At 35.9% G+C, this 11,912-nt stretch overlaps 2 protein-coding genes across 3 annotated transcripts in view; both read left to right on the top strand.

The window, feature by feature from the left end:
• LOC128247661 (cilia- and flagella-associated protein 54-like) overlaps positions 1-4,010 on the top strand; it is a 67,812-nt gene extending 63,802 nt beyond the window's left edge. The window contains exons 25-26 of the mRNA XM_052967653.1: positions 1,670-1,741; positions 3,842-4,010. Of these exons, the coding sequence (XP_052823613.1) occupies positions 1,670-1,741; positions 3,842-3,967 (198 nt within the window). The 3' untranslated portion in view covers positions 3,968-4,010. The remainder of the gene's footprint in view (positions 1-1,669; positions 1,742-3,841) is intronic.
• A 2,719-nt stretch (positions 4,011-6,729) lies between these two features.
• LOC106878791 (DNA repair protein RAD51 homolog 2) lies at positions 6,730-11,675 on the top strand. 2 transcript variants are annotated; one of them, XM_014928126.2, is made up of 2 exons: positions 6,730-6,781; positions 7,836-11,675. In XM_014928126.2, the coding sequence occupies exon 2, from the start codon at positions 8,494-8,496 to the stop codon at positions 9,568-9,570; it is 1,077 nt and encodes a 358-aa protein (XP_014783612.1). In that variant the 5' UTR covers positions 6,730-6,781; positions 7,836-8,493; the 3' UTR covers positions 9,571-11,675. The 2 variants fall into 2 exon arrangements, with proteins under 2 accessions (XP_014783612.1, XP_014783611.1); XM_014928125.2 differs by lacking the exon at positions 6,730-6,781 and adding an exon at positions 7,241-7,350.
• The last annotated feature ends 237 nt before the right edge of the window (positions 11,676-11,912 follow it).

The raw sequence follows: 11,912 nt of genomic DNA, 5'->3' as shown, positions 1-11,912 counted from the left end.
TAACATCCGCTTTCCATGCTAGCATGGGTTGGATGATTTGACTGAGGACTGATGAAACCAGTTGGCTACACCAGGCCCCAATCTGATTTGGCAGAGTTTCTACAGCTGGATGCCCTTCCTAACGCCAACCACTCCAAGTGTGTAGTGGGTGCTTTTACGTGCCACTGGCACGAAGGCCAGTCAGGTGGTACTGGCAACGGCCATGCTCAAAATGGTGTATTTTATGTGCCACCCGCACAAGAGCCAGTCCAGGGGCACTGGCAACGATCTCGCTTGAAAGTCCTTACACATGCCACGGGAACAAGTGCCAGAAAGGCGACGCTGAGCACAGGTGCCATCACGATTTCACTTTCGCTTGCCCCAATAAGTCTTCGCAAGCTGAGTTTCGTGTCCAATGAAGGAGACAACGTTGGCATGGGTGCCAGTCATGCGTACACGTCTTTGTGTGTGTGTTTGTTTACTCCACCACCACTACCACTTGACAACTGATGTTGGTGTGTTTACATCACTATAACTTCGGCAAAAGAGACAGATAGGTACTAAGCTTGAAAAAATATGTCATGGGGTCTATTTGTTTAACTAAAACCCTTCAAGGAGGTGTTCCAACATGACCGCAGTCTAATGACTGAAACAAGTAAAAGATAAAGATAAAGAATTCTAGATGAAATAGTTATTGTTACATTGTCTGCAATAATCCAGATGTTCCAGGCAATACAAATAGTTATATTTCATTCCGTATCTAAATTTAGTAGTCGTTTTTATGAGCCCTGTGAATTCTTTTACACACACACGCACACACACACACATATAAAGTGGTTGGCATTTGGAAGAGCATCCAGCTGTAAAAATCATGCCAAAACTAACCTCACCTGTGATAGTGCCAAGTAAAAAGCATTGAGTTCACTCTGTAAAGTGGTTGGTGTTAGAAAGGGTATTCAGCCATAAAAACCCTGCCAAACAGACACAGTAGCCTGGGGTAGTTTTCTACCTGGCTGGCCCCTGTCAACCATCCAACCCATTCTTGCATGGAAGACGAACGTTAAATGACGATGATGATTGATGATGATATATACAAAAAACAACAATACATACATACACATCAAAAATACCAAACACATGGTATAGAAACACACACACTTAGATGAATACTGTTAAAAACTTACAATACATACACTGATACATTCTCAGATAAACATTGTCAAAAATTCACAATACACACATATCTATCCAATGAATATTCACATTTTACAAAACAGCCCCTACTTCCATTCCCTTCTTACTTATCTTCCTGCCTTAGCCTTTTAGTTTTCTTGTAAAACATTCCTGTTGCTCAACACAAACCACACCACTACATATTCTTTTTTTGTTAACTTCCTACCCTCTTAAAGTTTCAATTATGTTAGCACCTCCTTTCACTACCACCATTCCTCTCCTTCCCCCTTGGCCTTGTGTTATTTATCTGAGTTCATCCAGTAGGTGACATCGAATCCACTGTTATGATGTGGTTGTGGGATTCAGAACTGATGTCACTTAATATGAAAAATTATGCACAGACACATGTATTTCATTAAAGCAGAAAGGATAATAAGATATTTATGCTTTTTAATAATTATTTTTAATTAAAGACATATTTTCATTTAGTATTTTCATTAACTTAATCATTTTTCAGAGACATGTGTTATCAATTCTGCAAGAAATTCAGAAATTATTTGCACCAACATCGAGATACTCCATTTCCCAAGTAATTATGGTTCCTTTATAGTATTTGTTGCATATATGTTAACTCTTTTTACAAAAATGTGTACATCAGAATTATCATTTATGTTGCAAGTGTTGATGAAACTATGTAAGATTTTGAATATTTATTATTCATGCAGTTACTGTCTCAGAAATATGTAATTTTTTAAATTCTATTTTCATATACCAACAAATGTACACTGTTGCACATACATTTTAGTAATTCATTCATTACTGCTTCATTAATTCATCCATTACTACTTCCATACATACCAGAAGAATGAAAATAATGTTAGTTATTAATTCAGTGCATATTCATTTCTAGTTTGCTTTTTAATGCTCTATCAAAATTTAATAATCCTTTTTCTATGCTAGCATGGGTTGGACAGTTCAACAACAACAAATGAGCCAGAGGACTCTACCATGTTCTATGCTTTAACATGGTTTCTACAGCTGGATGCCCTTCCTAATGCCAGCTACTTAACAGAATGTACTGAGTGCTTTTGTACAGGGCACCAGCACCAGTGAGATTGTCAAGTATCTACAAGATAAGATTTCTCAGTTGAGTAGAGTATAGACTAGAGAAAGAAATTTGTATTCTCCATATTTTAAATGTTAGAGGGAGAAGAGCAAGTGTGTTGTTGAAGAGGTGAATACATAGATTGCCTACCTGGAAAGTGAGAGAGAGAGACAAAGAAAGGGAAAGAGAAGAAGGAGATATGAGGTCCAGATACAATGTGAATATGAGACAGAGCAGGAAATGCTCTGAGTGAAAATAGTGTGACAGATGATGAGGGTTAGGTATTGAGGTAGACACAGAGGATATCAGTTCAGTGTAGTAAGAAGTGAAGAAACTAGAAGATGAGTTGAGGAGGAAGGCCTGACAGAGCCTCAGTCCTGCTGAGATGAATGAGTCTTCTCAAGCACAGCATAATCTCATCCATCTCCATCCCCTGTCATCTTCTCTGAGAGGCTCAACATCTCAAGGTCAGTCTTCATCTCTTCATCCCACATCTTCCTAGATCTACTTCTTCCACATGTTCCTTCTACGTTCAATGATCAGCACTTCTTTATACAACTATCCTCATCCATCCTCATCACATGACTGTACCAGCACAGTCTTCTCTCCAGCACACCACAGCTGATGCCTATAATACCCAATTTTTCTTTAAGCTCATTTGTAATTTGTTGTATATGCTACATTGGCATTGCACATCCAACAGAGCGTAGTTGTTTCATTCCATTCAAGTTTTCGTGTGTCCTCCACATTCACAGTCATGTATCATTGCTGTTCATCTAAAGCCTTCCATCCTGACAGAGAGGCCATTTGTAACCAACAGAGGTGAAAGTCTCTGAACATTCTCCAACTGGTTTGCATTCTTCATGCGTTAAAAATGTTAAATTACTTTGATTTGTCTATTTTCTCCATTCCCATACCTTTGAGTGATGATCTTTAACTAAACCTTTTGTATCTTATTACTCTGTTATAGCCCATTAGTGGAGGCGCAGTGGAACAGTGGTTAGGGCAGCGGACTCGCGGTCATAGGATCACAGTTTCAATTCCCAGACCGGGCGTTGTGAGTGTTTATTGAGCGAAAACACCTAAAGCTCCACGAGGCTCCGACAGGGGATGGTGGCAAACACTGCTGTACTCTTTCACCACAACTTTCTCTCACTCTTACTTCCTGTTTCTGTTGTACCTGTAATTCAAAGGGTCAGCCTTGTCACACTGTGTCATGCTGAATATCCTCGAGAACTACGTTAAGGGTACATGTGTCTGTGGAGTGCTCGGCCACTTGCATGGTAATTTCACGAGCTGGCTGTTCCGTTGATCGGATCAACTGGAACCCTCAACGTCGTAAGTGACGGAGTGCCAACAGCAACAAATAGCCCATTAGGATTTAAAGCATTCCCAAAACACACCATATGTTATAGGGTCCCTACAACCCTACTAGAAGTTCAGGACCCAAAACCATATGTCCTAATATATATAAGAACAGTAGATTGATAAATGTATGCAATATTTAGTTTCATCAATTTAATTACATATACATTCTCTTTCAAGCAAAGTTTAGAAAATTATACATTTTTCTTTCCTCAACAGATGCCATTTGAAGAAACCAACTTAAACCACCTCCTGGAACTCTTTAATGTCAATGTGGGATCACACCTTATTACTGGAGAACTTGCTGTTTGGTTAACTAATCTTGTTTTCTCGGAAAAGACTTAAATGTAATTGCTAATGTTATCTGAATAAAATGCATTCAATTATATTTTAGTATTGGTACCTCTCTGTTGCTGGAAAATATGATGGTATGATCAAAGTGTGTGAAAAGGGATCAATTGTAAGTGCATAGATACAGATAAATATACAAATTCATTCATATCGACAAACAATCAAATAAAGGGGATTCATCATCATCAGCATCATCATTATCAACATCATATAGCGTCTGTTATCCATGCTAGCATGGGTTAGACATTTTGAGTGGAGCTGGTAAGCTGAAGAGCTGCACCAGGCTCCAGTCATCTGTTCTGGCTTGGTCGCTACAGTTGGATGCCCTTCCTAATGCCAACCACTTTGCAGCGTGTACTGGGTGTCTTCTACATATCACCAGTACAGGTGCTTTTTACACGTCACTGGCACAGGTACCTTTTGCATGTCACTAGCATGGGTACCTTTTGCATGTCACTAGCATGGGTACCTTTTGCATGTCACTAGCATGGGTACCTTTTGCATGTCACTAGCATGGGTACCTTTTGCATGTCACTAGCACTGGCCATGACTATGATTTTACTTGGCTTGATGTGTCTTCTCAAGCACAGCAAACTCCCAAAAGTCTCAGGCACTTGTTGTCACCTCCATGAGACTCAATATTCAAAGATCATATTTCACCACCTCATCTCACATCTTCCTGGATCTACCTCTTCCACAGTTAATAAAATATAGGATAAGTCTGTGTGCCATGACAAGAGTTAATATTTGATATTTTGGGCAAGGCCTTTCTTTAAAGAAAAACGGATGTAAATGGTTGAACAAATACCTATTACATATATTAATTTAATGTCATATCCATTGTATTTTCCATAGTTCTCATTTAGTTAGTATATAAAGAAATAGAGCTCTAATAATAATTAGCTTTCACCCATTAAAATTTCAAAAGCAATATTGCAGATCAATGAAGTGGAGTTTAGATCTCTGTAGCAGAAATTATAAATGAAAACAAATATAAAAATATAAATATAAAAAATATAAATATAACAAATATAAAACAAGAGCACTCAGAAAGTGCAAACCTCCACCAAGGCAACACCAACGATTAGCTGGAGATGATTTTTAAAATGAGAATATCTAACGTGAACTCGACTGCTCTCACAAACGAGAATACAAAAAATTAACCTGACCACTCTAATAAATTAAGTAAAAAAAACTGGAAAAATAATCCAGAATCCTTGTCCGGTACCAGATTGATCCCAAAGTCTAATCATTTCATGCTAAACATCCCTGAAAGTTTCATCTGAATCCATCCAGCGGTTCTTGAGATATCTTGTCCATGGACAAACAAAGAAACAAAGAAACAAACACGACTGAAAACAATACCTCCACCTTCACTAAGGTGGAGGTAAAATGATGCATTATGTAGTCACATACTAATCAAACAACTCTTTTGTTGTTGCCTTGGGACTATAATAGAAGATACTTGCCCAAAGTATCATGCACTGGGACTGAACCCAAGACCTCATGGTAAGGAAGCAAGCTTCTTAACCAAACAACCACCTGATGAAAATTAATTATATTGTCATTTTTAGCCTAATTATGTCAGTGATCTCTTGCCTACTTTGGAAGAAACTTCAAATGGATTTTAGGTTATTGTAGAGTCAAAAAAACAAGTAATCCAGTTTTTACATTCATCAGTAGCAACTTTAAGAGTTATTTTGAAATTCATCCAGATTTATTTAACAATCTGCATATTAAGATGGAGCTTATTTTTCATAAGAATGTGAAATATGAACCAAATGTAAAGTATTTTTATTCAAAATTTGAATTTGTTTGTGTTTAGTGGATTTATAAAAACAAAAATCATTGGCGTGGCTGGGTGATAAGAAGCTTCCTTCTCAACCACATGGCTCTGGATTCAATCCCACTGTGTGGCACCTTGGCCAAGTGTCTTCTACTGTAGCCTCAGGTCAACCAAAGCTTTGTGAGTGGATCTCATAAACAGAAACTGAAAGATGCCCACTTACCTTTATTTCTTATCTTTTACTTGTTTCAGTTATTAGACTGCAGCCATGTTAGGGTACCGTCTTGAAGAATTTTTAGCCAAATGTATTGACCTAGTATTTACTTTTTATAAGCCTGGTACTTATTCTATTGGTCTCTTTTGCTGAACTGCTACATTACGGGGACATAAACTCGCCAGCACTGGTTGTCAAGTGGTGGTGGGGAACAAACGCAGACACAAAGACATGCACTCATAGATGTATATATACGCATATTTATGACAAGCTTCTTTCAGTTTCCATCTACCAAATCCACTCACAAAGCTTTGGTTGAGCTGAGGCTATAGTAGAAGACACTTGCCCACGGTGCCACGCAGTGGGACTGAATCCAGAACCATGTAGTTGGGAAGTAAGCATCTTACCACACAGCCATGTGTGTGTGTGTGTGTCTTTGAGTCTGTGTTTGTCCCTCCATCAACACTTGACAACTGGTGTTGGCATGTTTATATCCCCGTAAAATAGCGGTTCGGCAAAAGAGACCGACAGAATAAATACAAGGCTTTAAAAAATAAGTTCTGGGGTTCATTTGTTCGACTAAAACCCTTCAAGGCATGATCCAGCATGGCCGCAGTCGAAATGACTGTAATAATTAAAAGAATAAAAGTAACTACACTACAATGAACTGCATGAAAGATTTTTTAGTGGAGTAAAGGGAAATAACTCGTACGTATTTATGGTAAAATTGAAGTTATTTTCCTTACACTGTTCAATAATGGTTTCAAATTTTCGCACAACACCAGCAATTTCGGGTGGTGATTAGAGAGTAAGTCTATTACATCGCCTCCAATATTTTTTAATGAAATTTTCTACAAATATGCTTCAGATGATGTAGATTTTCATGATATCAGAATTTATTGTGAAAAAAAATGTTCCCGTGAGTAAGGTGACGAATTTAGAGAAATTTACACGAGACGGCTTCCTTTACACATAACTTTCAGAAAAATGGGTAATTTTTTAATGAAATTTTCTATGAATACCTTTCAGAGTGTGTAGATTAGCAATTATATAGGAATTTAACATGAAAAAACAAATTTGGCGGCCTCGTATACATACTGACACACGTTAGATATCTAGAAAATGAAACATGAAATTTCAAAAAAAAATTGTGATGCGTATAAATATGTATGTGTGTATGCTCACTATTTTACTTTTCACATGAAATTTCGTACTTTTTGGTTATCTCACCCCCATTAAAAATTGCCATTGAAAAAATAGGTTATCTCCCCACTAAAAAATTGAGCTTATGTGACAAGAGATTGGATTAAAAGAGTCAGATCCTTTTGATTCAATACTTCAACACATTGTTGACGTTTGGCTTCCTCAACAGGCATGGTATGATTTGTTATAAAAATATTATCAGATTCAAAACGTTTCATCTTTTCACTTTTTATGTTTATTAATTTTTCATTTTTTATTTATTGTTTTATTGAGGGTTAAACAACTATTTTAGTTGAAGGAGATAACCAAAAGTACTGATGTATGTTGTGAAACGGGGTAGGGGAGATAACCCAATTTTTAAATTTGAGTGAGACAACCAAAAAGTACCTAATAGTAATTTACACACTCTGAAAAGTATTTTTAGAAAATTTCATAAAAAATCACCCTCAGAAACATTTTTTCACAATAAATTTGAAACTGAATTGATCCAAATTTCGATATACTGAGAATCTACATCATCTGAAGCATATTTGTAGATAATTTCATTTAAAAATGTTCATTTTCCGGAAGCTATGAGAAAACAAATTCGGCAGGGTACACATCTGTAAAAATGACATCACTTCTACTTTCAGTTATATTTTATTTTATTTTGCTTTCAGGATTTTAATCGTGAAAAATACGATAAAGAAGTGGAATACGAAAAATTTTCTCTCTAAATGCAGATTACAAGTATTTGAAAGTGGAGAATATTATAACATGTCGAAAAATAACGAGAAAAAAAAAATTTGTTGTGGTGGTTGTTGTTCTGAAGGGAGAATGAGCGGATTAAAAAATTTTCTTTTTTTAAAATGTCAGCCCCACTTCCCCACCAGTATTTGGGAATGTAGAAACGTAGAAAAATCCCGAAAGAAGAAAAAAAACAACAACAATGGAACGGAGTAATTCCGATTTATGTGTTACAGCTATTCCGAAAGTCCGTACGAGGAATGTAACATACAGGCGACTTATCTCTGAATAAATCCATTCTAAATACTAACTCAAACGAGCTTTTTTCAAACGTTTAGACACTATAATTTCTATTTTTTTCCAATATACATGTCATTAGCTAGCTTATTTATTTATTTCGTTAATTTAACTAATTAGTTGACGTAGAACATCATTATATCCTATGATTTATTTTACGAATCGGACAGTTTTCGTTTTACACCGATTAATGCCTGTACCGGTGTAAGCATTCCCACTTTCTAGCCTTTTAATCATCCTGTTTATGGAATTATTTATATTTTGCTGGATTTTACCCGTGGAAAGTCCTAGGTTATGGCACTGAGGAAAATTAAGAGGACTTCACACAACTCTGACGACGTAAAGCGACTCCAGCAGCAAAACCTCAGGACTTGTAAAGATGTGTTAAATCGATCAACTTTAGAATTGTTCAAAATAGTAGGTAAAAGCCAGTCTTCAGTTGAGGCACTTATACGAAATGTTAGTTTACTTTGTGCTCCGAAACCTTGCACTGCAGCACAACTATTAGAAAAGAGAAAGCTAAAGACGAGCACACGTCCATTTTTCGCCACATCACTGCCGGATTTAGACAAAGTGCTCCACGGAGGAATTCTTATTGGAAGTATCACAGAACTGGCGGGACCAGCCGGGTGTGGGAAGACTCAGTTTTGTATGATGTTATCGTTGTTGTCCACATTGCCGACAGAGATGCGTGGTATGGCTGGTAGTGTGATCTACATAGATACAGAATCAACTTTCAGTGCCAGCAGATTGGTGGAAATGGCCCGAAACAAATATCCGGATTACTTCAACGATGAAGACCGTTTGAAGAATCTTACAGAGAACGTCTTGGTCGATTTCCATTCGACTTGTGACAGTTTAGTAAACAGATTTCAGGAACTTGAAATGGACATAATATCTAAGAAGGTGAAATTGCTTATAGTTGATTCGATTGCTTCTTTAGTTAGGAAAGAATTCGGAGGACATTTGGAATATAATATGGCAGAGCGAGCAAATTTCCTTACTAAAACTGCCGCCTTACTTAAGAATATTTCAGAATCTTTTCAGATACCGGTGGTTGTCACCAATCAAATTACAACTAGGTTGGCAACCACTTCTAGAGATTTTCAAACTTGTAACGCGGGGAATGCGTATGCGACAGTAGCATTAGGAAATACTTGGAGTCACAGCGTGAACACACGTCTAATAATTGAATACGTAGATTCTGTTCTTCGGCAGGTAATGGTAGCTAAATCTCCCATTGCACCTTTCACATCGTTTTATTACACCATTCAATCTGCCGGAATAGTGCAAGAGAAAGACTCTGCGTACCATTATTATGGCACTGACCCAACTGTCCAGCGAATTCGTGTAAGAACTGATGTGTTTTGAATCAGAGTCAACTCCTTTAGCACTTGCGATATGTTGAAAACAAGTTTTCACTCAACCCCGATTCTCCGGGTATCCGTTATCGCCAAGACACTTGTGTTCTGTACAAATTGATCCTACATCAATAAGAAATGTTACGGGTATTTACGTGTCCGATGATGTTATCTAGGTTTTGTTATTTATTTTTAAACTTAAAGTGATACCACCATATAACCTTGTTTCTGAGAGGCAGAGGTCTCTAAAAATACCTTAAACCTTCCTTCTATTCCTTAACTCATTAAAATAATTATTCACCATTTCAGTAGCTAAATTTAATCACGATTTTCATTAGCTAAATTTATCTACGAAAATAGTCAAGTTAGTACTGTTATATGTAATATAGTGAAGAAAGAAACTAATTAAAAATAACTATGAGTAGAAAACATTAGCTCAGTTCTTAAATTAATGCACTGTCTTATTCAAACCAGGATAATAAAAAAATTTTGAACATCAAACATATATCAATGTTAAATAATGTTTTAAATTTTATTGATTTTTCATTAATCCCAACTAATGTATAAATCATCTTTTTACAACTTTTCACCTTGCTGATTTTTTTTGCTATTAAATTCTAATTTATTGTAGGGTGGAGGTAAAGATTATGCCCCCCCTTGCGATGTTTTTTGGGGGTGGGGGTATTTTTTACATGAACACACTATATCGAGGGTGGAGATTCCGAATCTGCAAAAAAAAAAAAATATGTATTTCAAAATTTAAATCTCCCCACACCTAAATTTCTTAAATTTTCACTTTTTATAAAAATAAATTGGGGCAAAATACCTAGAAAAATATGGAGATTATGATTCTGAAAAAAAAAAAAAAAGAATTGTAAAATTTCAATTTTTCAAAAAAATAAAAATAATAAACACCCCCTCCCCTTCGTCCTATGACAAGAAGTGAAATTAAAGTGTTTTCTCTACTAATGTTTCATGCATGCATAGAATTATAAAATTGCAGGCGCAAAAAGTATCTAAACAGAAAACCTGACATGCTAGAAAAGCGTTTTCAAAATTTAAATACGAGTTACCAAAGAAAGAAAAATTTCAAAATTTAAACCCGCCCTAACCGGAAATCTGACAAGCTAGAAACAACAGCCAAACTGAGGATCAACTTTCTAAATACGAATTACTAAAAAAGAAAAAAAAAATTTTGTCATTTTGTTGTGTGTGGTGGGTGCAAAAAATCTAATTTTTACATACCTCACTTAATTCCAAGAGACCCTCAACCACATGTTCGTCATGAAACATTAGTAGAGAAAACATTTTAATTTCACTTCTTGTCATAGGGCGGAGGGGACGGGGGTTGTTTGTTTTTATCTTTTTTTTTTTGTTTTTGAAAAATTGAAATTTTACAGAATTTTTTTTTTTTTTTCTGAATCATAATCTCTGTATTTTTCTACGTATTTCGCCAAAAAATTTTAAAAAGGAAAAGTCAAAATTTAAGAAATGCATTTTTCTTGCAGATTCGGAATCTCTGCCCCTCAATATAGTGTGTTCCTGTAAAAAAATAACAAAATTCAGTTTCTGCTGCTAAAATACAAAAATAACCAAACTCTACCTCTTACATAGCGAGAATTTCTCAATTTTATATTAACATAGGAAAATCGCTGCCCGGGCAGCTATAACAGTAATTCTATTTCCATATATTTTTAAAGTCATTTACCATCACTAGTGCTGTATTTCTGTATTTCCGTCTACCAAATCCATAGTAGCAGACACTTGCCCAAGATGCCACGCAGTGGGACTGAATCCGGAACCATGTGGCTGTATGTTGAGGTGTAAAACAATTGCATTCCAGAAGAGTTATTGTAACCATGAAAAATACATAAATATACACACACGCTATTACTCTATTATTTTGTAATAGTGATGGTGGGTGGGGCAAACTGTGTAGTTTCTAATTCCTCACTGTTTTCTCCCTACCTGTTTTTAGGAGTAAAAATTGGTCTGCTTGGTTGTTGAAGTTGAAAGTTTGGGACAGGTGATAAGTACTTATTTTTTTTTCAAGAAATTTTTCCTCAATTTTGATCCAATTGTAATTGAAGTTGCTAATAAAATATCAGGACAATTTTTTGTGTTTAACAATCAGTATTCTTTTCTCTGTTGGATTCTAAGCCAATTTTTTTCCTCACACTAATGTCTAATTTGATCATTTTCAGTTTTCAAAAAATGTCTAAAATGAGTAATGACTTATTTCAGTAATTTCCTCTCTTTAACAGCATAGTGCATAAATATATCAGGAAGTAAGCCACTCCAGCAGATTGTGAAGAATTTGTAGAGAATATTTTGAGTTTTTTGATTTCGTTA

Source organism: Octopus bimaculoides, chromosome 4 (assembly GCF_001194135.2).
Source record: "Octopus bimaculoides isolate UCB-OBI-ISO-001 chromosome 4, ASM119413v2, whole genome shotgun sequence".
Classification (NCBI taxonomy): domain Eukaryota; kingdom Metazoa; phylum Mollusca; class Cephalopoda; order Octopoda; family Octopodidae; genus Octopus; species Octopus bimaculoides.
This window is presented reverse-complemented; position numbering and strand designations above follow the sequence as displayed.